Source organism: Carcharodon carcharias, chromosome 10, assembly GCF_017639515.1.
Source record: "Carcharodon carcharias isolate sCarCar2 chromosome 10, sCarCar2.pri, whole genome shotgun sequence".
NCBI lineage: Eukaryota > Metazoa > Chordata > Chondrichthyes > Lamniformes > Lamnidae > Carcharodon > Carcharodon carcharias.
This window is the reverse complement of record NC_054476.1, coordinates 56,318,365-56,341,276: the sequence shown is the minus strand read 5'-3', so window position 1 is coordinate 56,341,276 and position 22,912 is coordinate 56,318,365. Positions and strand designations below refer to the sequence as shown.

The following is a 22,912-nucleotide window of genomic DNA, read 5'->3' as shown; positions in this document are numbered from 1 at the left end:
GATACAATTCTAAAGAGGGTACAAGAGCAGTGGGACCTCAGTAATTGGCGGGTGGGTGGGGGGGATTGTTGGGCTTTAGGTGCACAAATTGTTGCAAGTGGCAGAGTAGGTTGAGAAAAATGGTTAACAAGACAAGAAAAATTGGAACTTTATAGGTAGATGCATAGAGAGTACAAAAGCAAGGAGGTTATGGCGAGCCTTTATAAAAGGCTAGTTCGGCCTCAACTGGAGTATTGTGTTCAGTTCCGAGTATCACACTTCAGGAAGGATGTAAAGGTTTGAAGAAAAGAAAGGTTTGCAAGAGTGGTTTCAGGGATGAGAGACTTTAGTTAGGAGGTTAGATTGGAAAAGCTGGGACTGTTCTTCTTAGAGAAGGTTGAGAGGAAATTGGATAGAGGTGTTCAAAATCATGAGGGGTCAAGACAGTGCAGATAGGGAGAACCTGTTCCCATTGGCGTAAACGATCAAGAACCAGAGGACACAGATTAAAGGTGAATGGCAAAAGATATAAAAGGCAAGGTGAGGAAAAACTTTATGAAGTGAATGGTTAGGATCTGCAATGCATTGCCCAAGAGTGTGGTGGAGGCAGATTTAATCATAGCTTTCAAAAGGGTATTGGATAACACCTAAAGAGAAAATATTTGCAGGGCTACAGCAAAAGAAAAGGGTGAAGTGGAAGTAGCTGAGTTGCTCTTACACAGTCTGCACAGATACAACGGGTCAAATAACCTCCTTTTGTGCCGTAACCATTCTATAGAAAAAAGACTCTTCCCTAAACCTTTGGTATTTGCACTTGGTGTCTCAAGTCAGGCCATCCTTCTGCTGTTCTCACCCTGCACTAGCACCATTGTCCAGAGAATTAATACTTCCTTATTCCCCACAGAATTAGCAAAATTCAGGAAAAAATTACATATCAGAGACAAATATCTAGCATTAAATCTTGGCAGAATTCAAAAGACAGTAACATAACTGACAATTTATTGAATTAAAAAAAAATTCCAAATCTTGTCTGAAAGTGTCAACTGTTCAAGGTACAATTTGTTTTGTGTGCTAGCTTGACTTACTTGCTAACAGTCTCATGTCTGGCTCAGAGAGATTATTGATAAACTCCCACTACAACTTCTCAGCATATAGTCTAGGTAGACACTTTGCTGAAGTACAAAAGGGGTGCCAGCTAAGTTGGATATGAATGATGCCATGACATTACTTAAAGAAAAGCATTAAAATCTCCTCTGGTGCTGACTAACATTTCTCCTTAAATTAGGCATCTGCTTATTTGCCTGCTGCTCACTTTGCCATGTGCTAACTGGCTGCAATGTTTAACTACGTCCCCAAGTGATGCACCATCCGGATTTGGAAACACATCACTGTTTGTTCATCAATGATGGGTCAAAATCCTGGAACACTCTCCCTAACAGCTCTGTGGGTTGCCTACATCACACAGAAAGCAGTGATTCAAGTAGGTGGCTCACCACCACTTTCTCAAGGGCAATTAGGGATGCATAATAAATACTGGCCTGCCAGCACTGTCCACATTCCATGAATTACAAAGAAAATCCATTGGCTTTACTGCATTCAAAGCAATTGTTCAGGCATGATATAAATAACTGGCTTCTTTCTTCTCTCTTAACCTCATATAAGACGCCATTTTTCATGTGGAAATCTAAACTGTGCATGCATGCTTGCATTCAATATTATTCAAGAGCTGGGGCTCCACACAGGCAACCTCAATTCTGTGCTCATCCAACACCCACAAATGTTCACTTTACTGAATTCAGGTCACCCAAATGCCAAGCATTTCAACTGAACTATGCAGTTAACCACTGTGCTTACCCCTTCAACAGGGAATCACTTGAAGGAAGTTACAGGTTAAGGGTTAGAAGTTATACACAGTACATTCGTACCAAGGGAAAGCACCATGGGATTGACTCACAACATGATATATGACATAAAGTAGGAAAATAACATTACCTTTGAACCATTTACTTAGAGTTTCCTTTTGACTGTGTAGAAGGAAGTAACAGCACAGCAAAGTATTGGCATTGACAGCAATGGAGGAAGTATAGAAGCATGCAGTAACTTGCATTGATACGGTGTTGGCGATTAGCTTCACGTTGGTGGATTTGAAGCCAATTCCATTATGTTAGCAATTGCAGCATACTGAGGCACCAAACTTTTAAATGGACACATTGAAGCAGGAATTGTAGTGGTTGCCCCATTTTCTGCTCACCTGTATTAAATTTGACTTTGTAATGAAGCTCTTGTACATTTGCCAACCATCAGCAGGCAATCAGGTCTTCAATTTTGTATGATGTATGAAGGGTACAGGAAGCTGCACCTCACTGATCAACTCACTGTTAATGCATGTAAAGCAGCAACTAATTCAAGACAGAGCTGGGGGAAATGAGATGGAGTAGGCTTGCATTGCCACCAATCAATTTTTGAGCATAACAGCTCTCCCGTTTTAATGAAAAAACATTTTTAAAATTTCTACCCATCAAAACACTAATTTCCATCTGCCACAAAGCAAATATCAGAACATGATCCCAGCTCTTGCTCTCTCTCATTCCCCTCTTTGGTTTTGGACCTGGTGAAATGTTGCTGAATTCTATGATCATCCTGGACAGACTATTAGCCACCATATACATATTTGCCCTTCAACAGTTCCACACAGTTATCAACTATTGGCTGTTGTTAGGAGTATTTTTTTTGGGAGTTTATAAAGGTCCAAATTTTCTGGTCGGTGTTGATGTTGAGCACATTGACACTGTGCATGAAGATTTCTGCAACACAGCCCTTCGGCAATTTTTCAGCCATATCTTCCAACCCTGGCTGAATACTTGAAGGGTCAGTGCAGCCATCCTTGGAGAAGATCATCAGGTGCATGAACAGATGGAAGGAGGGAGAACATGCCCCCTTTTCACACCCATAGCTGTCGTATTGAGTTATATTTTTAAAAGGTCCAAGTTTTCCAGTAAGTGGGTGAGGTTGTCAGGAGAGGGCAGTCATGTCTGGTGGTCAGGAGAGGGCAGTCGTGTCCGATAGAGGGATACCCAGGGGTACAACTGGGAGTGGGTGTGATTGAGTTGCACTGTCTGACCACTTAGTTATACCAGGTATTAAACTGTGTAACATTTCCAGGGTGAGTGTCCAGGTAAGTCCCACCTATCTGGCCAAGTCTCCTCCCTAAGCTCAGTGTTGGAGACTTTTGCAGAGGGTCCCGTCAGCACAAAAATCAGCCCATTGCAAGTTTAAACACCCCTAGTAATATCCACGTATGTCTATATGTCAGAAATTCCGCAGGGTCCTGACACCCATCTCCCAACTTAGGTCCCATCTCTCCGACGATCAGGAGACCTGAAGATTTGGGCCTATGTTTCCAATTTTTTTTGAAGGTTCTAGTGTTCCCAGCATGTTTGGGCAGAAACATGTCAAAAGGGGCTATCCTGTCCCTAACCATAACTTAAGGATCTTCCTCCTTCTGCATTTGTATCCTTAGCTTGCTTTCAATATCAACCCTTCTGTCATAAATAAAGGTAAGAGAATAAATCAAATGCGACTTGCTACTTTCGGGGGCAGTTCATTTTGTGACAACCTAAATTATATATAAGGCACTAAATAAATTGAATATCCAGGTTAGAAATATTTTACCTTTTGCATTTGGTCCACGCTTATCACCTGAAGGGTGTGATGGAGGTGAGATATGAAAGGTGTTTGACTGTAAAAATAATTTAAAAACCAGGAGGGTTTCTGACTGAAATCTGATGAAGCTAGCAGGATAAAACACCTGGATTTCACACAAGAGGATCAGGCTGGGACAATCAATCACCTGATATCCAAGCTGCACACACGAAGCAGGGCCATGCTAGTGAGATACTAGAGAATAGACGATGCCCAACATCAGTCTAACCACAGGGAAAATATTTGTTTTCACCGCCAGAGCAGCAATTTGACAGGTAGAGCAGAGCCAGTCACCTGCCTGTTGTAGAACCTGCTCGGAGTGCCAACCAACTCCACAAGATAGAAGTCTGAGCTATGAAGACAAAATTCATCTTCCTGTCCTACGGTGATAGTTCAATTTAAAGTAGTATTCCAGATTTATATTTTCTATATTGTTTACAATCTTATATACCTCTTAGTGGGTACCAGGCAATAATATAAAATGGAGCAGAAATCAGTTAGTCAGCAAGTTCACAATGATGATAAATGTAGAAAATTAGAAGAAAAACATTGATACATTAAGTGGTATTCATTTGAGGTTGGCTAAAAAGAAATAGTGTAAATGGAAGCTTCAATGTGAATTAAACCAGTGCTAGTCCTGTTCATGTAAAGATGGTAGCAATATTGCCCGCCTAAAATGGAATACTATTATTTCAAAACTTTAATAGCATCGTTCACCTCCTTTGCATACTTTTGCCTTCAGTCAGTAATGATAGTGAAACAGTTGTATATTTGCACCAGGTTTGTCACTCAGTACCAGCTGTGGCTCAATTGTAGCACTCTCACCTCTGAGCTGGAAGGTCACACGTTCAAGTCCTGCTCCAGAGACTTAAGCACAATCGTGGCTGACACTTCAGTGAAATAATGAGGCAGACACCATCTTTTGATGGAGACATTCCCCATCTGCCCTCGTGAGTGGAAGTCAAAAAAAAAAAGAACAGGAAAAGCAGATGGTCTGGTTATTTTAATTTCATTGATGTTTGCTGGACCCTTGCCGTATGCAAGTTGGCTTCTGCATTTCCTACATTGCAACTTCAAAATTATTTGTTGGTTATAAAACACTTTGGGACAACCTTAAGCTACATAAATGTATGCCTGTTGATCCGTCAGTCTTCTTTCTTACTATTTGCAGACAGCTATCCATTTACCACTTTCTGGTTATATAGTAAGATTTGCAAACTGCTCTTTGATCCTATTTAGCTAACCCTAGATCTCACCATGATTCAGCATAGATCAATCGAAGGTCTATCGACAATTTCTTGCTGGTTTAACTCTATTGCTCCTTTCTCACACAGCATTTACCATCTGTATTGTATCTAATGCCCATTACTCTTTCTTATCTATCTGTAGCTTTCTTGTATGTTAGCTCTGTATTGAAAGACTTTTCTTATATCCAACTCCATGAACATGAACCATTTTGGGAAAAGGGGAAAAAAACAAAGGAGGTAACTTAAATCTACACTGTCTGGCAGGAATAGGGCAGCTTTGAGTAGGATACCCATTTTACACCCTGTCCAAAGAAAACTCCAATGGAGGGTGAGGACTAAAAACAGGGTCTTACCCAAACCTACTTCCTTCATGCCAGGCATGCCAGGTTAAATTATTTTATTTTACACCTCTCTCTTAGTCCACGCTCTGATATTCAACAGAGGGATTAAAAATAAAATTACAAGTGTGCCAGGCTCAACTTATTTTAAAAACCTAGCAAATATTTGTCCATTTTATTTATGGTGTTAATGGGATTAGAGTTCTATTATGATGGCTGATTGGATTGAATTTTTGAGATATCGTGTTTCCAATGTAGAGTGCTGAATGCTGGGAGCACATATCAAATCCTACTCCAAGTTTTTATATTCATCAAGATTTTTTTTATTATTCATTCAGAGGATGTGGGCATTGTTGACCAGCAGTTATTACCCATCCCTAGTTGCAATTGAAAAGATGGCGCTAAAAACCCTTCTTGACCACAATTGAGTGACTTGCACTTCAGTGGGTAGTTAAGAGTCAACCACATTGCTATGGGTCCAGAGTCACACATTGGCCAGACTGAGTGAGGACAGCATATTTCCTGCTCTAAAAAGGAGATTAGTTAACCAGATGGCCTTCATACAACAATTTTGTAGTTTCATCCTTACCATTACTGACATTGGCTTTTTATTCCAGCTGTATTTAATTAAATAGTCTTTGGGTAATACAGAACTTGAGTACTGCTGAAGACTTTTTTTTGTCCAAAATTTTCATCTTTCGCTCTCCAGGACAATTTGCAAGAAAATACCAACGTTAAGGGAAACAACATATTTATACTGTATGAGAGTGCTGATTAGTTAGCAAGCGGACTCTGATTGGTAGTCACCATGCATTGGTGCATTCTCCATTGCAATAAGTCTAACAATCACAGCCCACTTGCCAACCAATCAGCACTCTCTTCTCATACAGTATAAATATGTTGTTTTCCCTAACGTTGTTATTTTCTTGCGAATTGTCCTGACGAGTGAAAGATGGAAAGCTTTGCGAAAATATGTCTCTTCTCTCAGCAATACTGTATTTAAATTCCACAGTTGTGGTGGGATCATTTAGTCCAGGCCTCTGGAGTACTCATCCAGTAACATAACCACCAAGTTACCATAATTCTAGCATGCATTATGTGAAGCTCTTTGATGGGAACACTGAATTATAAAATTTCCTCCATTATTTCCTCCATTGATAAATAGTTTTGCTATCGAGATTAACTTCTCCATTTCCCACTGCCATGGTGATAATGGGATGAGAGTTCCCTCCCATTAGGGTGGAGTGCCTTTTTTCCCCCGTTTGAAACACGAGAATGAAATTGAAAGCACGTATTTTTGTAATATATATCAGCATCCAGAAGATGGGTTTAGCCATACAGCAGCCTTCTTTCTAAGTAGAGGAGCCAAAAGTAGGTGTCCTCGGATATGCCAAGGAAGTATGACCTGGGCCAATAAATGGGGAACTTGGGACAAATATGTACAGAATTCTTACGCCTTTCAACTTCCACTTGGTTGGAACAAATTATAGCAATGCTAATAAGCTAGAGAGCTCTCATTTCAAAAGATTGCTAATTGCTAAATCTTAGTGGTATTAGTACCCACATGTATCGGTCTTTATCTGTAACTTACACATACTGTTGTGTGTTCAGTTCTGAGAAATATTTTTAAAACTACTTATATTCAAGGACCTACTGGTTTTCCTCAGTTGTCGTGAGGCTCTCAAAGACTGGCGTGGATGACGTGCTGCTGGTGAAGGACCCATTATCATCTTGGTCATAGCGTTTCTCCTCACGTGCTCGACGGCGGCGCTCACGGGCTATCTCCTCCTCATCTTCCATACTCCTCTGTGCAGTCAGCCTATCAGAAAAGAGCAATACTATCAGTAATACCAAATGATATTGATCGATTCGCAGTAATTGACTAGTTACTTGGCAAAAGAACTAGAGGGAAGATGAGGAGAATCTTTGTTCACACAGCAAGGAAATTTAGAATGAAAGACTTTTTCCATAACTGCACCAACTACAAAAAGATAGTCCATTAGATTGAAATATTTTTCCCTAAAAAGGAGACCATTTGTTTGCAAACAAACCCACAATCTCATAAATTGGATTTCAAATGCATTATATAAAATCGTCATCTCTCTCCATATGCAAATAAAAAGTTTTGTCAAACCCTTCGCTTGTCCAACAGTGGGCCCTTTCACTGCATCCTCTGTACTGCTGCTGGCGGCAGTGATCTCATCTCCTTCCCTCTAGATCCTGCCTCTCTAAATGCTTCATCTTGCCACTTCCCAAAATCCCTTCTCATCAACTTTAATTTTGCATTCTTGTTCATTGTCTGCCTTTTTTCTATTATTTGTTCATTTGTTTATTTCTATAAAGGAGTCTACTGCAGATTTCTGCTCATAATGAATTCCATACCCCTTTAATGGATACCCAGTATAAGATCTGGTAATTTACAGAGGCTTAATGAAAAAAGCAGATTTTAGATAACAATTATCCTACTATTCAGAAGTTTAAAACTGTACTAGGTGAGAACCAGAAGAGAAAACAGCTTGGGGAAAGAATGAGTTAGATCTCTGAATACAAGGTGACTGAAATGTAAATATAGTCCCCTTTGCAGTACAAGTATATCTGGCATAGCAAGAGTTAATGTGGAACTGGGGAACAGTGCCGCCTACAGTGTGATGTAAAGATACACATGACCTGAGACGAGAGAGTCTTCTGGACTGGACAGAGATTTATGTAGAAGCAAGAATGGAGTTAGCTCATAGCTTGGGTTAAACTATATACATGCATACAGGGTAATCAATAAATGCTTAATGTTCAACCATACAAGACCCAGAACCTCTTTATGAGACATAGTGAACTGAACATAAGATACTATGGGAAAGATGGATTATGTTTGTACATAACTCGTGGGTTTCCTTAAGCCAGTAGACTTTCCACAAGGGTTCCCTCAATCTCCATACTATAACTTTGGCAGTGGATCAGAAGAAACCCTAAGAAACAGCATAAGTAGTTGCTTACACTGTTTCTGCAATGTTTCCACCAATCTTTCACCAAAGATACCATGGGAGATTGGAAGAGTACCCTGATGTTCCATGTCAGAAAGCGACTACGTTCAAAATGGCTTCTTCAGCTGCACGCTAAGGAAATTGGCTTTGATTCTTTTGACTGAATAAAGTGGAGCAGTAATACACCAGCCAAGCCAACGCTCTTGATTACTAACAGACATGTGTATTTGGGAAAATAATCAGAGTGTACTTAAGTACTACAAATAATGTATGTCAAAGTATTAAGAGTTAACTTAATCGAAACAAGACCACCCGAGCTGAGACACAAGTGGCCATCAACATACAATTGTGTGTTCATTGATTTTGCTGTTCATTATTTAACTAAAGTGCCTTCATTTTTGCTGTGAGACTTCTCACAAGCAGAAATGTTCTCCAAAGATTTTAAGCTTTGACATACCAGTTAGCTACAGCTTTTGACTAAGCCACGGCAAATGCACAGGCAAAAAAAAAGAGAAAAGACATGAATTTGCCTAAGGCCTTTCATGGCCTCAGGGCATACCAAAGTACTTCACAGCCAATGGGCTTTTAAACTGTAGTAATGTAGGAAACACAACAACCAATTTGCACACAGCAAGTTTCCACAAATATCAACATGATAATGACCAGACAGACTGTTTTGGTAACACAGATTGAAGGATTGGCCAGGACAGTGGTGATAACTCCAGTGTTCTTCTTTGAAATAGTACTTTGGGATATTCTATGACCAACTAAGATGGCAGACTGGGCCTCCATTTAATATCTCATCTGAATGACGACACTAATAGTGCAATACTCCCTCAGAACTGCATTGGAGAGTCAACCTAGATTTTTGTGCTCAAGTCCTGGAGTGGGACTCGAACTCAAAACCTTCTGAGATGAGAGTGCTATTCACTGAGCCATAGCTGACTGACTCATAACAAAATATGATAAAGGAAGGAAGGAAAGATTACAATTAAGTATATCCTTCATGGCCTCAGGACAACCCAAAGTGCCTCATAGCAAATTAATTAGTTTTGATGTTTAGTTACTATTGTTTTGTAAGCAAATGTAGTAGCCAATTATGCACAGCAGGATTCCACATACATTAATGAGAACTTCCATTTCTGATATGCTAAGGTGTCATGACTAGACTATATCACCTAATAAACTATTAATTTGAGTATATCCTGCCAAATATGAGCAGACATTTTCAAAGCTGGAAAGTTGAGAAGCAGCAATGGGTTCCAGAGAGCAGGTGGAATGGCTCCCTACCTAATTTCCTAACCACACAACTACCCCATTACCACAAACGCAAAATACTGTGGATGCTGGAAATCGGAAATAAGAACAGAAAATGATGGAAATAATCAGCAGGTCTGGCAGAACTGATTAAACAGTCAGCAACCTGAAACATTAGGTGGAATTTAGTTTTGGGGGCGTTGGTCCCACCCACCAGTTGAAGAACTAGTGGGAACCCTGCGTTGCCTTTTCATGGGAGGCCTGACACTATGCCAAGCTAATCAGACACTTCCTTGGACAGGCCTCCCACTGAATTAAGGCCCTAGTTAGACAGAAATGCCACCCCACCCTGAGAACTGCCAACCAAATACAGGCCAGTAGCTCTGCACTACTGGCAGCAGTGGTCACTGCTGGTATTACGTTGGGACCTACAAAAGGATCTGCGGAGGATCCTCCTGAGACAGTAAGTGGGATAAGATGGGGTTCTCAGGGAGAAGGTGCCACCAGGGTGGAAGGGGGTGGGGATGGTTGACAGTAAGGGCAGCAGGGTGGCCTTCTGTGGGCCTCTCCCTTCCCAATGCCAGGTCCCTTTGATCAGGCGCAGAGTACCTTTGAATGAGGGGCTGCCCTAGAAGCCTGCAGGCAAACCTTACAGGGTTTGCTGGACGGCCTCCCCAGTTGGCGAGTCCCCTGCCCGCTGTTGGTTAAATACCAGAGGCGGTGGGATGAGGCCCTTAAGGGCCTCAATTGGCTTTCAGGCAGGAAGACCACCTTCACACCTTCCTGCCCTGGACTTAAATCAGGAGGTGGAAAGGCACCAAGATCTTCATCTCACACTCTCCTGCCCAATCACATCCCTTCCCCCAACAAACCACCCCACCTCTGGAAAGGGCATTAAGTTCTGTCCAGAAACTCTTCCTTCCTCCACAAATGCTGCCCGAATATTTCCAGCATGTCCAATTTTAATTAGCCTTACTACAGACCAAATCTACTCTGATGTTGCATTCACAGAATAAGGGCATCAGCAAATACATTAGTAAAGTCACAAAATAAAAGTCTGCAACAAACAATTTATAAATCTCGGTCATCTCTGAAAAATCTTAATTCTTATTGCCCCTTCCAGTATATTCCCCGTCTTGTCTCTCAGCTAGGATACAATGTTGTGACCTATATGCAATCCCTGGTATCTCATTCAAGTGAATGTTTTTCCACATGTACATCTTGGCTGTATGAATAGACCTTTTGACCATCAGATGTATCATAGAACAGTCTAAATGTATACACTTTCTAAAAGGGGTCAGTGCCAGCAATTTTGTCAGAACTTTTCCTTTCCTGGCCCTGTGTCTGGAGTCCAACATGGCATCTGGTGCTGCTGCCTTAGTTGTGATCAATTAACTCCTTACAAACCAGCAAACAAACTTGGCACCCTCCTGATTTATATGGTTCAATCCACACCAAGCAGTAATTTACTTTTAGGGGCGCAATACACAATTTGACAAATTTCTGTATATGACACACTAAGTATCAGAAAAATTATCTTAGACACCCCAACACAACCTTACGTGATGAACAACAGTTTGCATGGGGTTGGATCTTGATTTTTGCCAAGTCACAGCATTGTGTGTTAGGTGTCAACTGTGGCTTAGTTGGTAGCTGTAGGTTGTGGATTCAAGTCACATTTCAGAGCTGAGCATGAAAATCTAGGCTGACACTCCTTGGCAGTACTGAGAGAGTGCTGCACTGTCAGAGGTGCTACCTTTCGGATGTGCCAAATTGGGACCCATCTGCCATCTCAGGTGGACGTGACAGATCCCAAAGTACAACTTTGCAGCAGGGCAGCCCTCAAAGATGGCCTGACAACATTTATGCCTCAAGCAACATCACCAAAACAGATTGTCTGGTCACTATCACATTGCTGTTTGTGGAAGTTTGCTGCGAGCAAATTGACTGCAGGTGTGTTCCCTACATTACAACACTTGAAATGTACTTCGTTGTTTGTAAAGCACTTTGGGTCCCCAGAGGCTGTGAAAGGCACTATTTAAATGCAAGTCCTTTCCTCTACTGCCACTTTAAAAGAATTTTAACACTTTACAGGGGAGTTCTCGGGAGGCCCATAGTGAACTCACTCTGCCCCAATACTGCTTAATCGGCTCAGCAGAAAATTCACACTGTATCAGTTACAGCATCTCTGCAGAGTCCTTTCGTTAAACATTGCGACAGGGTTATTCATTTGCAGCTCCCCACAATGGTTCAGTGGGAAGGTGCACTACTTGGTGTGGTATTCAAACGGAGCAGGAAGCACCAAAGTCCATCCTGATTTAGTTGACCTCCGCTAAAGATGCTATATTAGGCTAGCAGAAGGAAGAAAAACTCAGTATACCTGCTGCTAGTATATAAACATTAGGTGAGGGCACACTCAGACTCGTCTGTTAACACCTCCATAGTGAACGTCAACAAGCTCCTCTATGTATCTGCTCTTATTAAGGATATCCACTTTGGTGAGGCACTGGATTGCTGCTGGACCCATATCCCACCACAATTCAGGTAAGGATGGAAGAAATTTGGAGGAAAAGACTGATTTGCTATTGGTGAACAAAATCGTGTACAAAATACAGAAGTGTCCCACCCGATGTATTACCATACACGTTCAGTGTTGTCAACACAAGATTTGAGAGCCCTGATTGCTGCTTTGAGAACGGAATTCATTTTGGTTAGCAAGTCCTGAACAAATAGCAGCACAATATGGAGTAAACTCTATGACCCATTTTGTGCCCTAGGCTTTTTAAAAGATAGCTTTGATAATCTCAGTGTAAAATACACTTTACAGCCACAAATACCTCGAAAGCAATATAATTGATATCTTCCTTGTTCATGCTGTCTTCTCACTTATCTGCACATGGAATGGAATCTCACACTTGGATACTGATTCTGTGAATATGCACAGGGATTCAAATACCTTTGGTACAATGTCATTGAGCTTCTAAAAAGAGCAGACATCCAGCAAACAGAAACAAGCTTCATTCATCACATCATAGCAATTGGGCACCTGCTTTAGAAATACCCCTCACCTTTCCTCAATCCCTCTTTGCATCTCAAATGAGATTGTGACCTCAGAATAAGGGATTTCCTTGGCATGCTAAACATTTGATTTAAATCAACGCATTTTTAATTTCACAGTGGAAATGCTCCCTCTGAAGTGACAATTCACTCTACATATATTTGGGCACTCAAACTTCCTGCATTTGGTTTTTACTTTCATTTCATTTTTGTCCCCCCAACACTGGGTAAGTAAGTAATATTGACCTGATAGTCCTTGATTCAATCCACATTGTGTAGTAAATTTTTTAATCTCAGTTGGAGTGCCAAAAAACTGCTATAATCGGCCTCAATGGGCCTGGATTACAAGACAGAAAATTGACAGAGGGTTCTACCTATGGATGCTCATTGAATTTGAGCATTGAGAATATCAGGTTAAGAATCTTGGTTTAATGCCCTCTATTCTTGAACAGCGTGACACTTCAACAACTTCTTAGGCAGAATCAGAGGTAGCGAGGGACTTCACAAATATCTGAACTACATCATTGAACCGGAGGTAAGGGCACAGCAGTTACGGATCTGCACTCTAGCAAGAAGTCAACACCTCAAGAAGAAGCAAAGACTTGAAGGAAAAAAGCGCTTTTATGCCAATTCCAGTCGTATCATTAGAGGTAAAATTCAGATCAGTAACTGTTACCTGCAGTAACAAACCACTTCACACGTAACAAAAAAAGTCTGGAAAGTGGTCAACTTTAAAGTGCTGTAAACGATTGTTGGGGAAGGGCCTTTAGAACAATACTTTTGTGTTTTAATCTTCCTGTCCTCTGGATGAAGCAGCAGACAAACAGCTAATTTCAGTGTTGCCATCAGTATCATCTTGGTGCTCACGACCAGAAAATGAAAGTGTGAGTGTGAGAGGATTCACTAATATACTAATAAAAGCAAAAAACTGCAGATGCTGGAAATCCAAAACAAAAACAGAATTACCTGGAAAAACTCAGCAGGTCTGGCAGCATCAACGGAGAAGAAAAAAGTTGACATTTTGAGTCCTCATGACCCTTCAACAGAACTGAGTAAAATTAGGAGAGGGGTGAAATATAAGCTGGTTTAAGGTGGGGAGGGGGGGGAGGGGAGGGAAGTGGGGGGGGGGGGTGGGGTTGTGGTTGTAGGGGACAAGCAAGCAGTGATAGGAGCAGATAAATCAAAAGATGTCACAGACAAAAGAACAAAGAGGTGTTGAAGGTGGTGATATTATCTAAACAAATGTGTTAATTAAGAATGGATGGCAGGACACACAAGGTACAGCTCTAGTTGGGGTAGGGTGGAATAAGACTGACAGGGCATAAAAGGTATAGATTTAAAAATAATGGAAATAGGTGGGAAAAGAAAAATCTATATAAATTATTGGAAAAAACAAAAACAAAAGGGAGGGGGAAGAAACGGAAAGCAGGTGGGGATGGGGGAGGGAGTTCAAGATCTAAAGTTGTTGAATTCAATATTCAGTCCGGAAGGCTGTAAGGTGCCTAGTCGGAAGATGAGGTGCTGTTCCTCCAGTTTGCTTTGGGCTTCACTGGAACAATGCAGCAAGCCAAGGACAGACATGTGGACAAGAGAGCAGGGTGGATTGTTAAAATGGCAAGTGACAGGGAGGTTTGGGTCATTCTTGCGGACAGACCGCAGGTGTTCTGCAAAGCGGTCACCCAGTTTGCGTTTGGTCTCTCCAATGTAGAGGAGACCGCATTGGGAGCAATGAATGCAGTAGACTAAGTTGGGGGAAATGCAAGTGAAAGGCTGCTTCACTTGAAAGGAGTGTTTGGGCCCTTGGACGGTGGGGAGAGAGGAAGTGAAGGGGCAGGTGCTGCATCTTTTGTGTTTGCATGGGGAGGTGCCATGGGTGGGGGTTGAGGAGTAGGGGGTGATGGAGGAGTGGACCAGGGTGACCCAGAGGGAATGATCCCTACGGAATGCTGCCATGGGGGGGTGAAGGGAAGATGTGTTTGGTGGTGGCATCTTGCTGGAGTTGGCGGAAATGGTGGAGGATGATCCTTTGAATGCGGAGGCTGGTGGGGTGATAAGTGAGGACAAAGGGGACCCTATCATGTTTCTGGAAGGGAGGAGAAGGCGTGAGGGTGGATGCGTGGGAGATGGGCCGGAAACGGTTGAGGGCCCTGTTAACGACTGTGGGTGGAAAACCTCGGTTAAGGAAGAAGGAGGATATGTTTTTGAAGGTAGCATCATCAGAACAGATGCGACGGAGGCGAAGGAACTGAGAGAATGGGATGGAGTCCTTACAGAAAGCGGGGTGTGAGGAGCTGTAGTCGAGGTAGCTGTGGGAGTCGGTAGGCTTTTAATAGATATTGGTGGACAGTCTATCACCAGAAATTGAAACAGAGAGGTCAAGGAAGGCTACCTCGACTACAGCTCCTCACACCCTGCTTCCTGTAAGGACTCCATCCCATTCTCTCAGTTCCTTCGCCTCCGTCGCATCTGTTCTGATGATGTTACCTTCAAAAACAGTTCCTCTGACATGTCCTCCTTCTTCCTTAACTGAGGTTTTCCACCCATAGTCGTTGACAGGGCCCTCAACCGTGTCCAGCCCATCTCCCGCGCGTCCGCCCTCACGCCTTCTCCTCCCTCCCAGAAACATGATAGGGTCCCCCTTGTCCTCACTTATCACCCCACCAGCCTCTGCATTCAAAGGATCATCCTCCGCCATTTCCGCCAACTCCAGCATGATGCCACCACCAAACACATCTTCCCTTCACCCTCCCCGGCGGCATTCCGTAGGGATCGTTCCCTCCGGGACACCCTGGTCCACTCCTCCATCACCCCCTACTCCTCAACCCCCACCTACACATGCAAACACAAAAGATGCAACGCCTGCCCCTTTACTTCCTCTCTCCTCACTGTCCAAGGGCCCAAACACTCCTTTCAAGTGAAGCAGCATTTCACTTGCATTTCCCCCAACTTAGTCTACTGCATTCGTTGCTCCCAATGCGGTCTCCTCTACATTGGAGAGGCTAAACGCAGACTGGGCGACCGCTTTGCAGAACACCTGCTGTCTGTCCGCAAGAATAACCCAAACCTCCCTGTCGCTTACCATTTTAACACTCCACCCTGCTCTCTTGCCCACATGTCTGTCCTTGGCTTGCTGCATTGTTCCAGTGAAGCCGAACGCAAACTGGAGGAACAACACCTTATCTTCCGACTAGACACTTTACAGCCTTCCGGACTGAATATTGAATTCAACAACTTTAGATCGTGAACTCTCTCCTCCATCCCCACACCCTTTTCGTTTCTTCCCCCTCCCTTTTGTTTTTGTTTCTTCCAACAATTTACATAGATTTTTCTTTTCCCACCTATTTCCATTATTTTTAAATCTATACCTTTTATGCCCTGTTAGTCTTATTCCACCCTACCCCCAATAGAGCTGTACCTTGTGTGTCTTGCCATCCATTCTTAATTAGCACATTTGTTTAGATAATATCACCTCCTTCAACACCTCTTTGTTCTTTTGTCTGTGACATCTTTTGATTATCTGCTCCTATCACTGCTTGCATGTCCCTACAACCACAACCTCCCCCCCATCCCCACTTCTCTCCCCCCACACCCCCACCTTAAACCAGCTTATATTTCACCCCTCTCCTAATTTTACTCAGTTCTGTTGAAGGGTCATGAGGACTCGAAACTTTTTTCTTCTCCGCCGATGCGGCCAGACCTGCTGAGTTTTTCCAGGTAATTCTGTTTTTGTTTCACTAATATACTGTCTGTCTGACTCGTGTTTCCTCTCAGGCATCAAGGTTCAGATCACAAATTCAGGGTGGCACAAATGTGTTCCACCATTGTTTCATAACAAGGTAGGTGTTCAATCTATTCTGACCAGTCAGTCAAATTTATTTTTTGTTCCTAAACCTCTGTTAGCAGTAGGATCACAATATTAATGTTTTTTTTTAATACCAACTAGACAAAATTAATCATTCAGCTCCTGTAAGCAAGATAGAGCCAAAACCTGAGGAAAGGTGAAGCATTTAATCACATGAACAGAAAGATGGAAAGACCTGCCACAAATCAAATACAATCTGCTCTATCATGAAATTTATCCAACTCAAATTAATTTTCAAAGGGAAGGTTCTGCAAAGTTTCTCTGCCCCTCCAATGTACTTCAAGTAAATTGCCAGGAAACATCCAATCTTACATCCTGCATTATTTATTAATGACTAGTTGTCTTCCTTGGCCTAACATATCCACAGATCTATCACCTTCCTTAGCATGAAATTTCAAATGGTGTCAACATACCAAACGCTGTTTTGTACAATATTCATCTTCACTAACTTTTATAAAATCAAACTGCTTCCTAGCCAAACAGTCAGTTATTTTTAAAGGCCCCAATTTAGAAAACAATCACTTTAGATAGGAACTAGGTCACATATGCCATGGTCAAAACATTTGGCAACATTTGATGATGATTCGCAAATACTGATTCATTGTGGAATTTCCTGACAGCTGGTGAATTCATGAAGCCAGTAAAATTTAGCCACTCATTGTCACAAAGTTATCTAAGTACTTTTCAGCATCACAATCAACCCTGTGTAATGACCACATTCTGTATTTCTACAAAAATCAGTTTTAACTGCAGCCAGCTCAAAGGAAGTTATCCTGCACGCTTACACTGAGGTGCTAACTGGCCATTTCCTTTTTGTTTATCCATTGTCAAGGTCGTGGTTCTGCAATAATAAAAGAGATTATGTCATTATTAGACTACCATATTTATAACAATATAAGGCCCTTAGAAATTAATATTGTGTTAATTGGTGAATTGATTAGAATGTGGATAGACTTGCAGTTCTTTAGGTGGTGGGTCGGTTGCAGAGTGAAAGCGTCAGCAGCTCTTCAGCTAAGCTTTAACATTGCACTCAATGCTTAAAACCTAATCAAATAGAAAATATTTTAGACATCAATATTTCTTTTTTTCCCGGTTTGATATCAGGATGTGTATGGTACTGTTATGGTCACATTCATTGTCTATTCCCATTTGCCCTGACAAGGAGGCAGGCATAATATTTGCTTGTGAAACAATGGCTGTGTGACCACTTCAGAGGGCATTAAGCATTAATTACTTACAGGCAAGATGAAACAAGAATAGCTGGCTCACTAACCACTCCACATGGACCCTGCTGGTTCTTTTTCAACAACTGATTTTGTTTTTTTCCCCCTGGTGCTTGATTATGTTTTTTTTTAATAAAATGAAAACTAGGGGACACAGTTTAAGAATAAAAGTGAGGAGAATTTTTTTTCTCAATGGAATTCTCTTCCCCAGAAAGCAGTGGAGGCTGGGTCTTTAAATTTATTCAAGGCTGAGTTAAATTTTTGATAGACAAGGGGATCAAGGGTTTTGGTGGGGGGTAGATAAGAAAGTGAAGCTGAAAGCAAAACTAGATCAGCCATGATCTTACTGAATGGCAGAGTAAACTCGAAGGATCAAATGGCCTACTCCTGTTCCTATGTGCCTACTGAATTTAGCTTCATAAATTGCCACAGTGACATTGGAATTTGCAACCTTTTGGTTGTTAGTTCAGCACCATTATTGCTAGACTAACATACCCAAGATTTTCTTAAACGTATTTTCTAAAGAAACTTGTTAGCAGCAGTGAAAAAATGGCAGGTCCCATCAGAGGTACCAGCCGGTACAAAATTCACCAATTTTCTTTGGCAGGAATGGCATGATATGACTGTAATGCATTCCTGCCGTACCATCAGATATGCTTCTGAGTGGAACATTTCCTGTTTGAAATACCATAATAAAAGTGAAAAAATAATTTGAATGAAGGTACCATACTTTCCTTGGAGGGGACAGAGTGAAGTATGTGCTCAATGTAACCACTGCAGATGTCACCGGTTGCTGCATTGAACTCAAGACTTAATTAGAAAGCCTGGTGGCCAACCAGTAAAAAAAGGAGGGAAAGGTGATATGGCCCCACCTGCCTGAGGTGATGGCTAATGTTAAACCTTTGTGTGAGGGCGCAGGGTCACATTAATTAGACGGCACTCCATCACAAAGCTTATAAGTAAAACAATACTAGTAAAGCTTGTAGGAGCACAATTTCATCAGAATTTCAACAGTTCCATTTGCAATTCATTAGATTTTAATGACATCACATCCCTCCCCTCTACAGCACTCTGTATTTTGCCAGAATTTTTATTCTGTGCTAACCTCCTGAACCCAGAGGACACAAAACCTCTTGTAAAATAGATTTGGGGCAGGGTTTTCCCCCTGGACTTTAGGACAACAGTGTCAGGTTTAAACTGTGGTCAGAAGACCGTAAACTAAAACAGAATTACCTGGAAAAACTCAGCAGGTCTGGCAGCATCGGCGGAGAAGAAAAGAGTTGACGTTTCGAATAATTCTGTTTTAGTTTTTGATTTCCAGCATCTGCAGTTTTTTTGTTTTTATCTCTGTCAGAAGATCGTACTGTGTGGGAAATGGCCACTCCCCTCTGATTTTCCCTGAGTTGGCCAATTAAATGGCCAGAGGGTGGCTCACCATGAATTAAGAATGGCTGCAGGCTCTGAAAGCTGGAGGGCCATTAGGAAACTCAGGTTCCACCTGTCCTCATTATGCATGCTTGGCTGAGAACCCAACTAATAAAAGCATGTCAAAACAGAATCCCTGCTGAGCACAAATGAAGTGAATTGTTGAATTTAATAGATTAACATCTTTAACTGGTTAATAGTTGTCCTGTATTCTCTTTAGTCAATGTCTCAATGTTTATTCGGACAAGATTAAGAGGTGCGAAGTGTTTCATGCCTCTGTTATTGATACTTGAACAGTCTGATTGACACTTTTATGGGGTTGTAGGAACAGCGGTTTCATTTTCCAAGGAACATTTCTGAATGGGTGTTTTTCTTCTCTCAGTAGTTCCACACTTGCCTTTGTTATTATATGGCTCATTGGTTATATACATTGTGAATGGACAGAGAGCGACATGGGATGGGATGTACAAGGGGCCATGTGGAGTAGGTGGGGGGATGAGAAGGATGAGGGCTAGAGGGATGAAGTCCCAGACAATAGAGCTGGGTCTTCTAATCAGGCCACCTCAGCACTCACCCACCCCCACAGCTGCCTAGGATCTGCTTAGGGTCAGTGGGCCCGACTCCATCTTGCACCCACCTTCTGGGAGCAAACATCGCATGGATAAGGGCCCTTTAAACTGAGATAAAAACAAAAAAACTGCGGATGCTGGAAATCCAAAACAAAAACAGAATTACCTGGAAAAACTCAGCAGGTCTGGCAGCATCGGCGGAGAAGAAAAGAGTTGACGTTTCGAGTCCTCATGACCCTTCGACAGAACTTGAGTTCGAGTCCAAGAAAGAGTTGAAATATAAGCTGGTTTAAGGTGTGTGTGGGGGGGGGGGGGGCGGAGCGGAGAGAGCTCTCTCTCCCACCACCCCCCCCCCCAACACACACCTTAAACCAGCTTATATTTCAACTCTTTCTTGGACTCGAACTCAAGTTCTGTCGAAGGGTCATGAGGACTCGAAACGTCAACTCTTTTCTTCTCCGCCGATGCTGCCAGACCTGCTGAGTTTTTCCAGGTAATTCTGTTTTTGTTTTCCCTTTAAACTGAGGCGGGTCTGCCGAGTCCAGAAATTTCCCAACTCAGTAGTGAGCATCCAGCCCATTGAATACTTTGTGGCACAGGACGAGTCCATTTGGTCCATTGAGTCTATGTGGGACTTGATCACATTAAGGCAACAGTGCCTGTATGAAGTACCAGCACCACAATGAAGGCTTACATCTGCTATCAACAGTTTGCTGTACTCTCCATGTGCCTCAGAGTAAAAATAGTCTAATTTCCAAAATTGCCAATCTCTACAGCAGCCAATCTTGGAACTTCAACAAGGCTAATCAGCAGCAGCAGTTTACACTCCATTAACTCTCTGCTGATAAGAGCTAATGTATGCCTGACCAAAGTCAGCTCTACCCAGCTCCTTTTTCACTCAAATTAAAATTGCCTTGAGAAATCTATTGCTTATTGATGAAGTTAATTCAAGTTTATGAGGATGGTACTGTACACTGACTGGCCCAGCTATTAACAATGTGTTAAGTCTGGCGTACTTTTCCACAGTGCACAACAGGAAGAGATTTCCAATTATATTTTTTTTGTATTCTAACCATTTACTCCCTACGTCCAACAATATGGATGATAAGACAAGTGTAGCGCTCAGGTGAAAGAGGGTTAGAAGGCAAGAGTATAAGTAGATCAGTGTGTGCGCGCAAGTGTAATTCAATCTCCATCCTAAAGCATACTTTCTTGATTTTATATACTTGGAAACAAGGTAGAAGTGATTGCATTTTAGGAGTTGCCACACAGGACAGGTTGAGGAGATGGCAGTGCCTGTATTTTTGCATCACCCACTGTTGGGAGGGTGTAATTTCAGAATGACATTTACATAAGCAGTTTCTATTTCTAGGAATATGTATAGGCTGTTCAGCCCTTCGACCCAGATCATGATCAATGATTTTTTATATCCATTCATGGAACGTGAGCATTGCAGCAAGGCCAGCATTGGTTGCCCATCCCTAATTGCCCCCAAGAAGGTGGTGTAGGTAAATCCACAGTGCTATTAGGGAGGGTGTTCCAGGTTTTTGACCCAGTGACAGTGAAGGAACAGCGATATAGTCAGGGAGGTGAGTGGCTTGAAGGGGAATTTGCAGGCGGTGGCATTCCCATGTGTCTGCTGCCCTTGTCCTTCTGGATGGCGACTTGGTGAATTGCTGTAGTGTGTGACTTGTAGATGGTACACAGTGCTGCTCCTTTGCATCAGTTGCAGAGGAAGTGAATGTTTAAAATGGTAGGTGTGGTGCCAATCGGTATGTTAAACACCTTTACTTTATATCCCAAGACAATCTTTGCTGGATTTTTATTAGCCATCAGGTTTGACAATTTCAGCTGTTCCAGCATTCAGTCTTCTGGGAGAAAGTTCAAATTTTCCACTAGGTTTTGTGTGAATATGCACTCTCTGATTTACCTAGCTTTAATGTTAAGATCGAACCTCATTCTTCCAGATTTCCTTCATGGAAATAGTTTCTCTATATTTATTCTATTGATATGTTTATAGTTTAAAACAAAACCGCAATTACATTAGCCCCTCAACATTCTAAACTCAAGGGATTACAAATCAAGTTTATGCATCACATATGTACTCATAACTAATGCATTAAGTCTTGGTATCTTTCTGTTGCATCTGTACTCTACCTCCTGCTTCCTGAGGTGTGGTGCCCAAAACTGAAAGCAATTCTCTAATTAGTATTTGACCAAGGGCCATGCACAACTAAATCATGAATCTCTCCTGTTTGTATTCCACCCCCTTGACAAGGTGGCCAACATTCCATTAGCCTCTTAATTACTTTTTGATCCTGTGTGCTCCTTTTTGTGATGTGTTTTTGGTATGCTGTATTTTGCTCTCCCACGGTTTCCAGTCTTGCATCATTAAAAATATTCCAACTTCTCTTTCTTGGTTCCAAAGTGGATGATCTCACACTTCCTCACATTCCTTTTCACTTCACTGATGAGCTATTAGCGTCCACAGCTCGCTGGTTCAGTCATAACCGAATGTCAAGGGCTCCCAAGGCCTCAGCGTTCAGGTCCAGAGTCTGTTCCCAGCATTCAAGATTTTAGGCCATGATCTCCTGACTCATGAGAGGACTACAAATTGAGCCAAACAGACTTATATGTATCATGATGTACGCTATTTTTACCAGGTTAAGTGCTCAGCTGCTTTTATTTTAATGAAATCTACCTGCTTCTCAAAATATCCCTTTCATTTTTCTGTAATTGTTAGCTCCTTGTTTCCAAAGTTTCAACCTCCTCTTTTTAGCATAGATTTCCTGTTTATTAACCTTGCATACTGTTCCCTGCTTCTGAGGTTCATCATTCGTTGCCACTGTACTGTCACCAGACATTATGTCCAGTGATAGACGGTGGCGTGATGCCAGCTGGATGAATGAACAATGTTCCTTTTCCTCCCCCAGTTCCTCTGAAGTAATTAACTGAGTTTCAGTAACCTTTATCTTATGACATTTCTTGTCTGTGGAGTCAAGGACATTCAGTGAGTGAGGACAGCAGTTGATGTTAGAGACTCTCAAACCAGTTACATTCATATCAAAGATGAAGCTGAATTTGCAAACCATTAATTCCTTTATCATCTTGCTAGTTTACCTCAATGACCAGAACTCAGTTGCAGTCAGAAATGAAAATTCTATACACTCTTATCAATGTTCCCTCCAATTTCTCTTTGCTATGTGCTGCCTATTTGTTGCATTGAGTGGTTCCTTTAAGATTGCTGTGTGGCCGCATAGGCACACATCTTAAAG

General features: G+C 42.0%; 1 protein-coding gene across 2 annotated transcripts in view; it reads right to left on the bottom strand.

The window, feature by feature from the left end:
• lsp1a (lymphocyte specific protein 1 a) overlaps nucleotides 1-22,912 on the bottom strand; it is a 378,182-nt gene that overhangs the window by 133,361 nt on the left and 221,909 nt on the right. For both annotated transcript variants that reach the window (XM_041197226.1, XM_041197227.1), the window contains exon 2: nucleotides 6,921-7,085. In XM_041197226.1, the coding sequence (XP_041053160.1) occupies nucleotides 6,921-7,085 (165 nt within the window). The remainder of the gene's footprint in view (nucleotides 1-6,920; nucleotides 7,086-22,912) is intronic.